This window comes from Petaurus breviceps, unplaced genomic scaffold (genome assembly GCF_028583685.1).
Source record: "Petaurus breviceps papuanus isolate PSGF00001 unplaced genomic scaffold, PetGlider_PUasm1.0 90897, whole genome shotgun sequence".
NCBI lineage: Eukaryota > Metazoa > Chordata > Mammalia > Diprotodontia > Petauridae > Petaurus > Petaurus breviceps.
The window spans coordinates 1344842-1362578 of NW_027187374.1; the positions used below are offsets into that span (position 1 = coordinate 1344842).

The 17737-nt window shown below is 40.0% G+C and overlaps 1 protein-coding gene across 1 annotated transcript in view; it reads left to right on the forward strand.

Moving 5' to 3' along the window:
- The first annotated feature begins 13825 nt into the window (after nucleotides 1-13825).
- The window catches only part of RRP1 (ribosomal RNA processing 1), a 60934-nt gene continuing 57022 nt past the window's right edge, over nucleotides 13826-17737 (forward strand). The window contains exon 1 of the mRNA XM_069074838.1: nucleotides 13826-14041. Within this exon, the coding sequence (XP_068930939.1) occupies nucleotides 13909-14041 (133 nt within the window). The 5' untranslated portion in view covers nucleotides 13826-13908. The remainder of the gene's footprint in view (nucleotides 14042-17737) is intronic.

Below are 17737 nucleotides of genomic sequence, written 5' to 3' on the forward strand. Positions count from 1 at the left end.
CAGGAACTCTAGTTTGGCTTCTGCTTCCTCTTGCTCCGCCCCTTCCTGCTACGTCAGCAAGTCCAACGGGGCATGGAAGATCTTTAAATCCCATAACCCTTACATTGTGTTAAAACCCAGAGCTTGTGAATCCCACTTGTGGGATGGACTTGTTGACATGAAAAGAGAGGGCTGAACTGGGAGGAGCTGGTGACATAAATTTTGAGAGATACAAGAAAAGAGAGATAGAAGAACTTTTTGGAAGCAGCGCCTTGGAGGCAGAGAGAGACTGAGAGGATTGCTGAGGGCCACTTTGAATTGCCCAGGACTTTTGAGACCTGCCACCTAGAGCTGCCAAGGATTCAGGAGACATGGCTGTTATGCTGGTACTTTGTCTGTCTGTTTTGATGTTGTTTTGCCACATTTGTCCACTGGTGAAAGACAGTACTGTTGTTGCAGAGGTCCTGGAACCTTGCTGTTGGTTCAGAGCTCCTCAGACTGTTTTGCAGACAGAGTGAATTCTTGAAGACACTGGCAATGTATCTTGTGGTCTTGCTAGATTTTGTCTCCCCAGGAACAAAGATTGCTGAGAACTTGCCTCAGGTCAAGATGAAGAAAAGACCTCTCTTTAGGTATTAAATGCTGTGCTTAAGCTTGTTGTAACTCTGGGGTAGATTCAATTGTAATCCAAGGGTGGGGAACTTTTGACTTTTTTGTGCTCTGTGATTGAACAAATGAATGTACTTTACTTATGATTGGAAACTAATCTCCATTTGAGAAGAGGGGCTTTGTGATGGACTAAATGAATGTACAGCTTAGGGGTGGAGTAGTATTTAGAAGAGGGACTTTGTGATTGATTAAATGAATGTAATGTCCAGGGGTGGGGTAGTACTTGGAGATTATTGAATCACACTTAGTAAATGCTGTATTTTGAATTATGCTATATGTTGATTATCTCTGTTCTTAATTTGTCACTGAATAAAATGGAGAGCACCTATGCTGGTATTTTGAATCTTGGGAAGTTGCCTTTGCTTGGCATTACTATGGGCACGTCTGTTTCTGTGGGACTAAGAGTTCATGGACACACCTGTTGTTCCGGTGACCAGTGAGGCATATATGAAGAAGTTAGAACATTGGCTGGAGAGGGGGAGGGGTTAGAGGCCTAGGTAGATAGAGTGGGGCCTATAATGAAGTTAGGATATTGGGACTGGGGGCAGCTCTATTAGGATTCCATCAATATGTCTTTGAAAATGAGCTAGTTGATAATAATTGGCTCTCAATTTTGAAGTACTGCCAGAAATTTTGAGATTTTAAGTATTACTATTAAGGGTTATGGCAGTTAGGTGGCATAATGGATAGAGCACTGCACCTGGAGTTAGGAAGACCTAAATTCAAATTTGAAGTCACTTAACTGCCTCAGTTTCCTCATCTGTAAAATGAACTCAAGAAGAACATGGTAAATCACTCCAGTATCTGCCAAGAAAACCCCAGAAGGAGTCAGTCTGACTGAAACAACTGAACAACAACAAAAATTAGTGGTTATAAAATCCAGATTTGATTTGGTCAAAATCTGTCCTGAAACTAAATCACAGTGTGGCCTAAATGCATTCTCCTATCAGTATGAATGTGGTAAACCAGAACCTAATATAAACTAGATTTGGCATTAAGAAATATATTAGCTGGGGCGGCTAGGTGGCACAGTGAGTAGGGTGCTGGTCCTGGAATCAGGAGGACTTGAGTTTGGATCCAGCCTCAGACACTTAACACATACACACACACACACACACACACACACACACACACAAGCTAGCCATGTGACCTTGGGCAAGTTACTTAACCCCAATTGCCCTCCAAAAAAAAAAGAAATATATTAGCTATGTAACCTTAAACAAGTTACCTCATGTCTGATTACCCGTCTTTTTACCTCAATTTACTATCAGTAAGGGGATAATAATAGCACTCACTTCACAGAGTTGTAGGGAGGATAAAATTGTATAATAATGGTGAAGTGCTTAGATTATGGCAAGCATAATATAAATGTTATTATTATGATTTCTTTAATTCAATGTAATTACTTCATACTGGATAATTTTATCCTGTGTTTTACATGTGATTAGTATAAAATATTAAGGGTGATAATATGAATGATTTTCTATGTAAGATAATGTGGAAATATATTGATATCACCTTGTTGTGGTCTGGGGTGCTGGGAACCCTGAAACAGAAAGGCACAGGGAGTCTGCCTTGAAAGAATTCAACCACTCAAGCCTTCTTTCAGTCAGAGTAGCAAGGTTTTATTATAATATCAACTAAGCAACATGATTCTTAGTAAATCTTTGAATTTGATGAGGATGAGACTGATACTTTTATACAGAAAAAGACTGTGAGAAGATCTGGATGGGATTAAGGAGTGGCAAGTAGCATGGGTTAGGCCAGGTATAGACAAAGAAAGGAGTTTCTTGGTCTGGACTGGGTTGGAGGGCCACAATGAAAGGACAGTTAAAAGGATGATCTAAGTAGACTGAAATAGGCAGGATGCCCCAGGTGAGATGCCAGGGACTGGGTTGCTGACATGTGTGGGAAAGTTCAGGGACCTTTAGGTGTCATTGCCCATCAACCTGACTAGTAATAAGTTTGTTTCATGTTTTAAAATGCATGCTTATATTTTGAAACTTGATAATATCAACACTATTAGAAAAATAACTTCTCTTTTAATTCAGATACTCTTTGGTTATAAATTCAGCATAAATATGCCACTGTCAGCAGTTGTTTGAAAGGTGTTAAAATTTCATTGGAATTATAATAATTTCAAATATCTCTTAGTTTGTTTTATCTGTTAAGTTTTTAGGGACTTGCTATTTGGGCACAGTTATAAGATCTTTTCCAACCTTGCTGGTGATATGATAGTAAGATTCTAAAATGCTTTAATCCTGAGAAATTGTGCTGGGGCTATAATCTTACCAACCTTCAAGAGTAAATCTCATCTAAATTTGTTTAACTGTATTAAAGTCACATCCTAACTTAGTAGCAAAGTCTCTAAGCTTATAGTACTCAACAGTCTTCTGGAGGTTTGGAGTCAACTATCATGTATTCACTGTGGTGAGATCACTAAACTTATAGGTTTTCCTTGATCAAAGATCAGCTTCTGGACCCCTATCTTTTTTGCCACATTTCACTTCCCTTGCTGAACTTAAGAGTCTTTTGGCACCAACATTTGACTTTCCTGACTATAGTAATCCTTTTACTTTATTAAGAAAGGGAAGAGGCTAGCAAAATGATAACAAAATTCATCTGGAAGAACAAAAGGTCAAGAATATCAAGGGAATCAATGAACAAAAGAATGAAGGAAGGCCAAGATGGAGGAGGAGTAAACAGTAAATAATTTGTTTGCCTCAGTAAGCTCATATATGTGAAAATGTTATCAGTTATCAGTTATTTAGGTAGTTGGAAAGAAAGGTTGGGACTGAGCTGAGTATGATGGGGGTGATTCTAAAAAAGCAAAATTGGGTAGGAAAATGTAAAAAGGATCAATTATCTTGTACAAGTGAAGTATGAGAGGAGAAACTGATACAGAAGAAGTACGTGGAGGGGGTGGAGGGCTAGTAGTTCTAGAAACTTATTCTTATCAGATCTGAATTAAAGAGGGAACAGCATATACATCTAGAAGGGTATGAAAGTCTTCTAAATTTATAAAGAAATAAGAGGAACGCCGGCCCCAGTGTTGGGAGACCCGGGATCAGTTCTGGCCTCAGATACTTGGCACCCACACAAAATAACTGGCCGTGTAATCTTGAGCAAGTTACTTAACCCCAATTGCTTTTAAAAAATAAAAATAAGAGGGTAAAGGGACAGGATAAGGCATGGGGGCAGGAAGAGGACTGTAATGTTAATAATGGGATATAAGATCTTCCCTATCCATTAATAGGCCTCAAATGGATCCCATTAAGAGAAGCTTGCTTAGGGAGGCTTACTTGAAGGAAGATTTTCACACTTTTTGTTAATTTCTAATTAGGCATTGAGTCCCTAGGGTTGTGATGCCCTCTGGCTCTAAAAAGGGTACATATACTCTAAGGTTAGCATTTTGCTTTGGGGCTCAATCAGTGGCAGAGTATTCTTGTGGTTTGACAAGAGGAGACTCTGGGTAGCCATTAAGGAGAGCCCCTCCACCCCTTCCCAGCTTTGTAAAACCCAGGTGTTGGTGCTTCTCTCTCTGGTAACTATGTATGTATTGCCTTGGTCAGACAGTTGGATCTATTTGTTGATCTGTGCTAATTTCTCAGACAATTAGAAGCCCTGTCTGTTGGTCTTTATTTCTCTGCTTGTATTTTCTCTGAAGTTCAGGGTGCTGACTTTTCCCCTCAACTAGTGAATGTAATTAAAAAGATTGTTGAACCCTTAAATAACTATCTTTCCTAGTAAAGCAGATCTAAAAACCTGTGCTAGCAGCCATTCTGGGTATGCCAGTGTGGTTGCTGCTACAGGAACTTTTAGAAGAACATGTAGATTAAGATATAGGAGGGTGGCAAGAGAGGAAAACTGAGGGACTCTTAGAAATGTGGTAGGATAAGGAATAGGAAGGTAAGGATTAGGGAGAGATTCTTTGAAAGGGTGTGGATTAGGGAGGTAGTGGTTAGAAGTAAATAGAAGTTTAGGGTAAAAAGAGAGGCTGAGTAGGACAATAGTGAGAAAAATAGGATAGAGGGAAATACACAAATAATAATTATAATCCTGAATGTGAATGGGATGAACTCATCTATAAATGGAAATAAAAGCAGAATGGATTAAAAATCAGAATCTGACAATGTTTCTAACAAGAAATGCATTTTATTTTTTTTATTTTAAATTTATTTATTTACTTTTAGTTTACAACATTCCATTCCACAATTCCTTGAGTTCCACATTTTCTCCCCTTCTGTCTCCTCTCCCCGCCCCCCCCCCCCCCCCCCCCCCCCCCCCCCCCCGCCCATGGCTGTATGCAATCACATATAGGTTCTACCAATACCTTTGTATTAAACATTAGTCAAGTTGTAAAGAAGAGTTATGACCAATGGAGTGAACGAGAAAGAAGGAACAAAACAAAACAAAACACAAAAGAGAAAGAGCAAGTAGTTTGCTTCAATGTGCAAGAAATGAATTTTAAAATGAGAAATAAATACAGACTTAAAATAAAAGGCTGGAGTAGAATTTATTATGCTTCAGCTGATATAAAAAAAGCAGAGATAGTAATCATGACTCAAAGTCAAAGCTAAAATAGATTTAATTAAAAGAGATAAACAGGGAAACTATATTATGATAAAAGGTACCATAGACAATAGAACAATATTAATATTAAATTTTTGTGTAAAAAATATGCATCTAAATTTTAAAGAGAAAAGTTAAATAAATTACAGGTAGAAATAGAATGTAGTACTATAATACTGGGGGCCTTTCATCTTCCTCTCTCAGAACTAGATAAATCTAACCAAAAAGTAAATATGAAAAAAGTCAAAGAAATGAATAGAATCTTAGATAAGCTAGATATGATAAATATTTGGAGAGAACTGAATGGAAATAGAAAAGAATAGATCTTTTTTTTCTCAGAGGTATTTGGTACCTTTACAAAGAATGACCATGCATTAGGGCATTAATATTTTATAGTGAAAAGTAGAAAAACAGAAGTATTAAATACTTTCTTTTCAGAAGCATTCAATGAAATAAAATGCAATATAAATTATGAACAATGCAATAAAAATTATATTCAATATTATACCATGGAAACATAGGGGGAAAAACCTAATTGATCACTAAACAACCTAATCTTAAAGAATGAGTGGGTTAAAGGACAAATCATAGAAACAATCAATAATTTATTAAAGAGGGGCGGCCAGGTAGCACAGCGAGTAAGAGCACCGGCTCCAGTGTTGAGAAGACCTGTAGATCGAATCCCGGGCTCAGACACTTAGCACCCACCCAGAAACACCTGGCTGTGTAACCTTGAGCAAGTTACTTAACCCCAATTGCTTTAAAAAATAATAATAATTTATTAAAGAGAATAACAATAATGAGACAACATACCAAAACCTATGGCATATAGCAAAAGCAGTAATCAGAGGAAAATTCATATTTATAAGTGCTTACATCAATAGAATAGAGGAAGAACAAATCAATGAATGGGGTGTAAAATTTTTAAAAACTAGAAAAAATGTTAAATCCCCAATTAAACACTAAATTGAAAAAATTAAAGGTGAAATTAATAAAACGGAGTGTAAGAAAATCATTGCATTAATAAATAAAAGTAGGAGTTGGTGTTATAAAAAAAATAGATAAACCATTGATTACTAAGATTTTAAATAAGAGAAAAGAAAACCAAATCACTAGTATTAAAAATTAAAAGGGTGAATATGCTTTTTTCTATTTTCCTATTAATTAATTTATTTTTAGTTTTCAGCATTCACTTTCACAAGATTTTGAGTTCCAAACTTGCTCCCCATCTCTCCCCTCCCCCCACCCCAAGACAGTGTGCATTATGATTACCCCTTCCCCTAATCTGCCCTCCCTTCTATCATACACCCCCTTCCCCTCTATTTTCATGTAGGGTAAAATATATTTCTATACACCACTACCTGTGCATCTTATTTCCCAGTTGCATGTAAAAACAATTTTTACTTTATTTTTTTGTTTCTTTTTATTTTATTTTTAGCTTTCAAACTTCATTTCCACAAGATTTTGAGTTACAAATTTTCTCCCCATCTTTCCCCTACCCCTCACCCCAAAATAGCGAGCCTACTGAATACCCCTTCCCCCAATCTGCTCTCTTTTATATCCTCCCCCATCCTCCCTGTTTTCTTGTTAGAAAAAAAATAGATTTCTATATCCCACTGCCTGTACATCTTATTTCCAAGTTGCACATAAAATGCTTTTAACATTCCTTTTTAAAACTTTGAGTTCCACATTCTCTCCCTCCCTCCCTACACACCACCCCCATTTGAGAAGGCAAGCAATTTGATATAGGTTATACATGTGTAGTCATGCAAAACACTTCGGTAATAGTCATATTGTGAAAGACTAACTATATTTCCCTCAATCCTATCCTACCCCCATTTATTCTATTCTCTCCTTTGACCCTGTCCCTCCTCAAAAGTGTTTTGCTTCTGATTACCCCTTCCCCCAATATGCCCTTCCATCACTCTCCCCCTAGTAGTGGTATTGTTGAGTCAAACGGTATGCACAGTGTTATAGCCTTTTGGGTAGAGTTCCAAACTGCTATCCCGAATGACTGAATTAATTTATAACTTGACCAACAGTTTGTTAGTATATCTATTTTCCCTCAACTCTTCTAGCATTTGGCATTTCTGATAGGAGTAAGCTTGTAGCCCAGAATTGTTTTAATGTACATTTCTCTTCTCATTAGTGATTTAGAACATGTTTTCATATGACTATAGCTAGCTTTTTCTTCTTCTGAAAACTTCCTAGCCATATCCTTTGACCATTTATCAATTGGGGAATGACTACTAATATAAATCTGACTCAGTTCCCTATATATTTGAGAAATGAGAAATTAGGTGTAAATTTTTTTTAACATTACTTCATTGTCTATGGTACCCTTTAGCAAAATATAGTTTTCCTGATTATCTCTTTTAATTAGTTCTATTTTTGTTTTTGCTTTGTCAGAGATCAATGCAGAGGTTATCCCTCCTTTTTTACTTCAGGTGAAGCCCTTTATTTTAACTCTGTGCATGTATGTGTGTGTGTGTGTTTCTGTTTCATGTGTGTCTCTTATAATCAATATGTTGTTGGATTCTGGTTTCATATCCATTCTGCTATCTTCTTCTGTTTTATCCTATTTACATTCAGTTATGATCCCATCCTATTTTCTTATGTTTATCCTTCTTTCTAAGCAATTGGGGTTAAGTAACTTGCTCAAGGTTACACAGCCTGTTATTTTGTGTGGGTGTTAAGTATCTGAGCCCAGAACCGATCCCAGCTCTTACTCACTGTCACCTGGCCACCCTGAGTCAGATAGATTTCTATACCTAACTGAAGCAATTCTGATGAGAGTGAGGTTCAAACTTTGACTGCCATCTCCTGTCCCGACTTCCAATCTCCCCTTGCATGTCTCTTATATGTGAGAAAAACTTCCCCATACTATTTCTCCCTTACCCCTTCTGGTGCATTTCTCTTTCCCATTCTTAAATTTTTTTTTTTTATCATCTCAATATAATTGACTCACCTCACAGCTCTGTCTATGTAGACTCCCTTTAACTTCCCTAATAATGATGAAATTCTTAGGAATCACATGTCATCTTCTCAAATAGCAATATAAACAGTTCAACTTTACTGATTCCCTTATAATTACTCTGTCATGTTTACCTTTTTATGCTTCTCTTGAGTCTTCTGTTTGAATGTGAAATTTTTTATTCAGCTCAAATATCAGGAATGTTTGAAAGTTTTCTATTTCATTAAATATCAATTTTCCTTCCTGAAGGATTATACTTAGTTTTGTTAGGTTAGTTATTCATCTTTAGAATCTTAGCTTCTTTGCCCTCTGGAATATCATATTCCAAGCCCTCTGCTTTTCTAGCATGGTAGCTACTAAGTCTTGTGTGAGTCTGACTATGGTCCCATGATATCTGAATAGTTTCTTTCTGGCTGCTTGCAATATTTTCTTCTTTACAGGGGAGCTCTGGAATTTGACTATAATATTCCTGGGAGTTTTCTTTTGGGAATCTCAGGAGGTGATTGTTGGATTCTTTTAATTTCTATTTTACACTCTTGTAATGCCAAGCAAAGGCAACTTCTCAAGGTTCAAAATACCAGCATAGCTGCTCTCCATTTTATTCAGTGACAAATTAAGAACAGAGAAAATCAAAATACAGCATAATTCAAAATACAGCATTCACCAAGTGTAATTCAGTCAAGTACTACTCCACCCCTGGACATTACATTCATTTAATCTATCTCAAAGTTCCTCTTCTAAATGCTACTCCACCCCTAAGCAGTACATTAATTTAGTCCATCACAAAACCCCTCTTCTCAAATGGAGATTAGTTTCCAATCATTAGTAAAGTACATTCATTTGTTCAATCACAGAGCACAAAAAATTCATTAGTTCCCCACCCTTGGATCACAACTGAATCTACCCCAGAGTTATAACAAGCTTAAGCACAGCATTTAATACCCAAAGAGAGGTCTTTTCTTCATCTTGACCTGAGGCAAGTGTAATGTAATACCAAGCAAAGGCAACTTCCCAGGTTCAAAATACCAGCATAGGTGCTCTCTATTTTATTCAGTAACAAACCCAGAACAGAGAAGATCAAAACATGACATCATTCAAAATACAGCATTTACTAAGTGTGATTAAATAATCTCCAAGTACTACCCCACCCCAGGACCTTCCAATCATTCAATCAATTACAAAGTCTCTGTTCTAAATACTTCTCCACCCCTAGGCTATACCTTAATTAAGTCCACCACAAAGCCCCTCTTCTCAAATGGAGATTAGTTTCCAAACATAAGTAAAATACATTCATTTGCTCAACCATAGAACACAAAAAGGTCAAAAGTTCCCCACCCCTGGATCACAATTGAATCTACCCCAGAGTTACATCAAGTTTAAACACAGCACTTAATACCCAAATGGAGGTCTTTTCTTCATCTTGACACGAGGCAAGTTCTCAGCAATCTTAGTTCCTGGGGAGACAAGGCTTAGCAAGGCCATAAGATACATTGCCAGTCCCTTCATGAATTTATCCTCTGTCTGTAGAACAGTCCTAGAACCCCTGAACACATTAGCAAAGCCCTCTCCCAGGATTTCTGTAAACATACAACAAGAAAATCCTTCTTCAGGGCTTCTGAACCAACAGAAAGGCTCCCAGACCCCTGCAACAACAGCACTGTCCTTCACCAGTGGACAGTATTCATTCTGTCTGCCGGACAGTCTCCAGACCCCTGCAACAACAGTACTGTCCCTCACCAGTGGACAGTATTCACTCTCTGTCTGCAGGACAGTCTCAGGCCTTCTTAACCAAATGCCAGGTTCCAGGACTTCTTCAACAGGACAGTCTTTCACCAGTGGACAAATCTGGCAAAATAACATCAAAACAGACAGACAAAGTACCAGCAAAACAGCCATGTCTCCTCAGTCCTTGGCAGCTCAGGGGGCAGGTCTCAAAAGTCCAGGGCAATTCAAAGCGGCCACCAGCAATTCTCTTAGTCTCTCTCTCTCTCCACGAGGTGCTGCTTCCAAAAAGATCTTCCGCCTCTCTCTTATCTCTCCAAATCTACATCACCAGCTCCTCCCACTTCAGGACTTTCTTTTCACATCAACAAGCCCATCCCACAGGTGGGATTAACAAACTCTGGGTTTTAATACAATCAATTTGAAAACCAAGCCAATACAGGGGAATCTTTAATTGCCATTACTATCACAGCAAGTTCTCAGCAATCTTTGTTCCTGGGGAGACAAAGCTTAGCAAGGCCACAAGATACATTGCCAGTGTCTTCATTAATTCATTCTCTGTCTGCAGAACAGTCCTAGGACCCCTGAAAACATTAGCAAAACCCTCTTCCAGGATTTCTGTAAACATACAACAAGAAAATCCTTCTTCAGGGCTTCTGAACAAAGAGCAAGTTTCCAGAACCTCTGCAACAACAGCATTGGCCTTCACCAGTGGGCGCAATTCACTCTCTGTCTGCAGAACAGTCTCAGGAGTTCTGAACCAACAGCCAGGTTCCAGAACCTCTGCAACAACAGCACTGTCCTTCACCAGTGGACAGAATTCACTCTCTGTCTGCAGAACAGTCTCAGGAGCTCTGAACCAACAGCAAGTTTCCAGGACCTCTGCAACAGCACTGTCTTTCACCAGTGGAGAAGTCTGGCAAAACAACATCAAAACAGACAGACAAAGTACCAGCATAACAGCCGTGTCTCCTCAGTCCTTGGCAGTTCTGGGTGGCAGCTCTCAAAAGTCCTGGGCAATTCACACTGGCCCTCAGCAATCCTCTCAGTCTCTCTCTGCTTCCAAGATGCTGCTTCCAAAAAATTCTTCTGCTTCTCTCTTTGTTTGTGTCTCTCTAAATTCATGTCACCAGCTCCTCCCAGTTCAGCACTCTTTGCACAAGCTCTGGGTTTTAACACAATCAATCTGAAAACCAAGCCAATACGGGGGGATCATGAAATTCCATTACCATTACACCTCTGTACCTAATAGCAGTTTTCCTTTATAATTTCTTGAAATATGATGTCTAGGCCCTTTTTTTTTTTATCATGGCTTTCAGGTAGTTAAATGATTCTTAAATTCTCTCTCCTGAATATATTTTCCAGGTCAGTTGTTTTACCAATAAGATATTTCACATTTTTTTGTATTTTTTCCCCATTTGTTTCACTTTGTTTTATTGTTTCTTGATGTTTCATGAAGTCATTAGTTCCACTTGCCTAATTCTAATGGTTAAAGAATTATTTTCTTCAGTGAGCTTTTGTACATCCTTTTCCATATGGCCTAATCTACTTTTAAAGCAGTTCTTTTCTTCAGTGAATTTTTGTGTATTTTTTACCATTAGGCTGATTCTATTTTTTAAGGCGTTATTTTTTTTTCAGTATTTTTGGGGCCTCTTTTACCAAGTTAATTCTCCTTTCATAATTTTCTTGAATCATTCTCATTTCTTTTCTCAATTTTTCCTCTACCATTCTTAGTTTGTTTTTTGGTTGTTTTTTTTTTGTGTGCCTTTTGGAGGGCAATTGGGGTTAAGTAACTTGCCCAAGGTTACATGGCTAGTTTTTTTTTTTTGTGTGTGGGTGTTAAGTGTCTGAGGCTAGAACTGAACTAGGGGTCCTCCTGACTTTGGGGCCGGCACTTTATTCACTGCTCCACCTAGCCACCCCCATTCTTAGTTCTTTCTTTAACCTTTTCCACAAATTCTTATTGGGCTTTGATCCAAATAGCATTTTTCTTTGAGGCTCTGGTTGTAGCTATTCTCACACATTGTTGTCTTCTGAGTTTGTATCTTGGTTTCCCCTACTACTATAGTAGCTTTTCATAGTCAAGGTTTGTGGGTTGGTTGTTTTTTCTGTTTGTGCATTTTTTATCCTCTTTTTGGGGGAGAGGGGGAAAGGTAGGGCAATTGGAGTTAAGTGACTTGCCCAAGGTCACATGGCTAGTTTTTTTCTTTTTTCCATGTTAAATGCCTGAGACCATATTTGAACTCAGGTCCTCCTAACTCTAGGGCTGGTGCTGGAGTTCATTGAGTCACCTAGCTGCCTCCATCCTATTTCTTGATTTGAACTTTGTGTTAATGTTGGACTTTGCTTGGTGGGGAAGCACTGTCCCAAGCTTCAGGCTTTTTTTGTGCTGCTGTTTTCAGAACTAGTTCCAGAGTATGTAAGTTTTCAGTGTTTCTGTGGTGGTGTGATGGGAGGAGAGGCGTGGCCATTGTTCTCCTGATTCCGGCTCTGATCTGTACCTAGGAAGGGTCCCTGCTCCCCTGCGGCTATAAGTGCTAATGCTCTTTTTGGTGCTGGAATTGTAGCAAGGGCCCCTATTCCCTTGTGGAAGACCATGAGTGCTCCTCTTTACCTAGGAACTGCAACCTAGAACTGTGTACGGGCAATAGAATTACCACTCACTGCCAGCTGCACCCAGCATCCATAAAGCGTTTCTTCTAATTTCTTTCTGACCAGTCCTCCAATCTTTTTATCACTTCTGGGCATTCCCTCAAGGCAGGCCTCCACCCAGGAGTCACAAACCTCTCCTACTGACCTCTTAAGTTGTTTTAGGCAAGAAGAAAAAGTCTCATCATGACCTTTTGTTGGCTCTGCTGCTCCAAAATTTGATTGGATGCAACATTTTAAAGTGGTTTGGCAGGTAATGTTGGGAGAGTTCAGCTGGGTTGCTTCCTGTTCTCTACTATCTTGGTTGTCATCAGAACTGTATTTCTCTTATTATTAGTGATTTTGAGCATTCTTTTTTGCAATTCCCTTGAAAACTGTATATGCATGTATTTATCTATAAGATATGTATTCAGTCATTTCAGTCATATCCGATTCTTTGTGACCCAATTTGGGATTTTCTTGGCAAAGATACTGTAGTGGTTTGCCATTTCTTTCTCCAGCTCATTTTACAGAGGAGGAAACTGAGGCAAACAAGGGTGAAGTGACTTGCTCAGGGTCCCATAGCAACTAAGTATCTGAGACCAGATTTGAAGTCCAGAAGATGAGTCTTCCTGACTCCAGGTCCATCACTCTAACCACTGAACCACCTAGTTCCCCTGTATAAGATATACTTACACACATACATGTGTACATGTATATATACATATCAAAGTTATTCCTCAATAGATAAGTGTGGCTTGAAGAAGAGGTATAAATGTGTTAGTATTTCAAAATCTATGATCTGTGATCATGAGGATCTCTGAGAGATGCAATTTAATAAACCCTTTGAAACTTGTAGTGGTTGATAATGTGAGATTTTACTGAGCTGAAAGCAGCGCTAAGCCCTTCTGAAAGCAATCCTTTAGTGTGGATTTACTGGCCAGTTCAATTCAACCAGCATGAAGGCAGTCTCTAAAACCGACACAAAGCGGAGGGAGAGCCTGGGGATGCCGGGGATGCCATGGAAGCCGCGCTCCAGTCTTGCTAACCCGACTGTAGCTGTCTTGGAATGAACGAAGCTGCTGCGCTTGGAAAAGTGAGAATGGTGCTCAGAAATACAGATTGTAATCCTCTCTAACGGGTCAAATGTAGCAAATTAGCACAAGAGGTGACTCGTAAACTGAGTAAGGAATTGGCCTTTGGAGGTCACCCTTCTCCCGGGGGAGCAGTTCCACGTTTCCGAGGCCGCCCTAGAGGTGGCGCTCTCCCTTTCCCACGTGACTCCGCGCCTAGGTCGCTGTGACGTCATCACCGTGCCGACCTCTCTTCGTTGCGCCTCATCTCCGCGGCTCTTCGTGTCCATCATGTCTCCAGCACCGGCGCTTCTTTCTGAAATTCAGCTAGCGCAGCGGCTGGCCGGCAACGAGAAGACGACCCGAGACCGTGCGGTGAGGAAGCTCCGGAGGTACATCCGCGCCAAGACTGGATCCGCCTCAGGTGGGGCCCCCAGAGGGCTGAGTAGCGGCGGCACGTGGCCCGGGTCGCTGCGGGGGGAGGCGAAGGGCATTTGGGGGTAGCCGTCGTGGCGGAGGGAGCCGTGGGAGCTCGGTGGTCGGAGGAGGGGGAGTGTGAAGGGGGAAGGCAGTGGGGCAGGGGAGGGGGCTGGTGTCGGAGCTGACGGGAAGAACGCCCAAGTCGTCCACGTGGAGCCCGTAACTGCGGGGAGGGGGCGAGAGTTCCCGGGGAAGGGGGGAACTCGGGGGGACCCGAGGTTACCGTCCCAGACCAGGCTTGGGGTTTTTCTGAGCGGTGTGACTAAGATCCTTAGGCTGTTATTGTAAAGATTCAGTCCCATCCACGCCTGTTGCTTGCGGAGACCTCGTAGGGCAATGTGACTTTTCCTTAGTCCTTAGTTACGGATCAACTGAGGCAGGATTAGAACCCTAGTCTTCTGACTTCCCTTTTCCAATCATTGTTCTTTCTCTTTCTAGTCTATGAGGCGAGGATCTTATCGATAGACCCCCAGGGCATTTTACCTCCTGCTCTTTTGCCCATTTTTCAAAATAGAGGTTGTGGAGTCACAGGCTAGCAAGATAAAAATGGGTTATTATTGTTTCATTAATTATTCATTATTTTTGTTATTTTAAGGGTCTTCTAAAGGGGAAAAATGTGATTTACTAAAGAAGATTCATAAAATGGCAGTCAATGAATCAGTCACTAAACATTTATTAAGCCCCTACTCTGTGCCAGGCACTTGTTCTTCAGAATACAATGAATGGCAAAAAACACCTTGCTCTCAAGAAGTTTTTAGTCTTAGGGAGTAGGACATACAACATGCAAACAGCTATGTACAAACAAGATAGATACAGGATAAATTGGAAATAATAACATAGTCAGCAAGCCAGCTATTAAGCCTACCCTGTGCCAGGCCTAAGTACTAAGTGCTGTGGATTCAAAGAAAGGGGTGTGAAAAACAAGCCCAGAGGAGCAAATAGCATTTAGAATAATCAAGATAGGATTCTTGTGATCATGTTGATGATGAAAATAATGATAAAAGCTAGCATTTGTATCACTTTATGGTTTGCAAAGATTCTTTACAAATATCTTATTTTTATCCTCATAACTCAAGAGAGGCAGGTGCTGTTATCCTAGTTTTACAGATGAAGAAACTGAGGCAGATGTGTTAAGTGACTTGCCCAGAGTCACACAGCAGCGATTTTAGCTGGGACTTCAAGGCAGTCCAGGAAACAGACAATAAGAGAATTTTAAGCAGGAGACACAGCCATTGAAAATTCCAGTGGGGGGGTGAGGAACAGTAGAGAAGCAATTGTTGCTGGATTGTGGAGTATTTAATTTGGGGGAGTAAGGTATGGGGGCAAGGTTATGGAGGGCTTTAAAGACAAAGAGAGTGTTTCATATTTCATCTTAGAGATAATAGAGTGCCACTGGATTTTATTCCCTAAGGGGTGTATGATGTGCAGGTGACACCTATACTCCTGAAAGATCACTTTCAGGTGAGAAGAGGAGGGAGAAGGCTATCCCTGTTGTTTTATATGTTACATAGTTGTTGGCATGTTGTCTCTTCCATAAGGAATGTGGGTTTCTTGAGGGCCATCTTCCTTTGTATCTGTGTTTTACACCTAATACGTGCTTAATAAATATTTGTTGACTGGCCAACTAACTGACTGACTATTGCAGTAATTCAATCTTGAGGTCATGAGGACCTGCACAGAGTGGTGGCAGTGTAAGAAGAGGGAAGAGGCTGCTTGTATTATTATTAAGGTACCATGTATCTTAAACCTAACGACCTTTGTTTGGGACATAATCCCAGACTGGCATTCAAGAATTGTATCTAATGGATGCTTGTTTGAACCTCTCCAACATCCCCAGGTAGCTACAGAATTGGGCATATGGAACAATGTATGCCACACCCCAGTTTTATGGGATGTCCCAGAAAACACTTAATTAGAGAGGTGATTAGGGAGGTTTCTCTAATTCAGTGAGACACTTCTCTCTCCCTTCTGGTCAGTCTGTGGAGATTTACAGCACATGAAATTTGCCATGGATGCAGGTTAGGCATTACTTCTAGCCTTTGCTGAAAAGACAGGGGAATTCCTCTGGTCCCCTGCAAATGGAGCTTTTTCCAACATACTTGGCAGTGTTTTCATAGCTTCATAACTTGAGGAACAAGAAGATTGTGGCTTTTTTTGTTTGTTTTGGAGAGGGGAAAGCTATTGGGGTTAAGTGACTTGCCCAAGGTCACATAGCTAGTAAGTGTCAAGTATCTGAGGCTGAATTTGAACTCAGGACCTCTTGACTCCAGGGCCGGTGCTGTATTCACTGTGCCACTCCGCTGCCCCAAGATTATGGCTTTGCTAAGGTCACACCAAAAAATAGTGTGTACCAGAGGTCAGGTTTAAAACCACATTCTCTGATATCAGATCCACTTAATGTTGGTCTTGTACCATCCTCTTCAGGCCATCAGAGAGTATGGACTGAGCCTCCCTTGAGTTTTCTTTTCTTATTTTTCTCCCTTGGATTTCAGACTGAAGGGAAGGAATCGGGATGAGGTAGGTTAAAGATTTGCTTCACTCCCGACCTGGAAGAGCAGAAAATGGTGACTTTCAGAAAAAATACATGACCCACAAGCTATGTTTGTCCAGGCAAACCTAGGAGTGGCCTAGGGTGTGGGGGAGACTGGTTCCTGCTTCTTTATTTCCTAGCTGCTGCCTTTTCCCTTTTTGTTTACTTTTCTGAAAATAAATCAGGGGCTAGAGTTTCTTATGATAGTCTTTTTCTTTCCCGCAGGCTTATAAGTCTCAATACCTATAATAGTTTACCTTCTCACCTCTGCCTATTGAAATGCTTAGCTTCCTCAACTCAGCTCAGCTGTCACCTCCTTCAAGTGGTCATTGCTTCTGCTACAGTAATTCATTCCATTCATAAACCATAATTTTGTTTAGTCATTCCCAAGTTGATGTGAACCCACCTTGGTTTCCAGTTCTTTAGAACAACAAAGTATAACTATATTCCGTTTGTCCTTGATCTCCTTAGGATATAGTGGCTTGATCTCCTTAGGGTATAGTGGTGGTATCCCTGGGTTAGAGGGCATGCACACATTTTTGACTTTGAGGATATAGGTCTAAATTGCTTTCCAGAATGGTGGAATTAATTTACGGGTTCATCACCAATACGTTAGTTTAGCTGTCTTTCCATGGCCCTTCCAGCAATTGTCATTTTCCTTTTTTGTTATTTTTGCTAGTCAATCATTAATCTAATCATTAATCATAATCTAATCATTAATTTTTTGGAGCACTTTTTTTCATGTGGCACCATGAGCCCTGATAATTAGGTTTTTGATTTATTTTGCCCAGAACCAAGCCTTTTTATCTTACTTCCTAACCACCAGCTGCAAACTGTGCTGCTGAGCTTTTACTTCCAACTTTTGCTCCCTTTTGTGTGTTGCATACCTGCATTAAAATGTAAGCTCCTAGAGGTCAGAGATTGTTTTGGGTTTGTGTTTTTATCCACAAGCTTAACACAGTATGCTGCACATAGAAAGCACTTAATACTTTCTCTCTCCATCTCTAGCTCTTTCTCTGTGTCTTGTTTCCTTATGAATGCAATGCACTTTCACCTCAATTTTGTCTTTCAGAGTTGGGGTGAAGAGGGAGGATAGTGATAGTCACACAG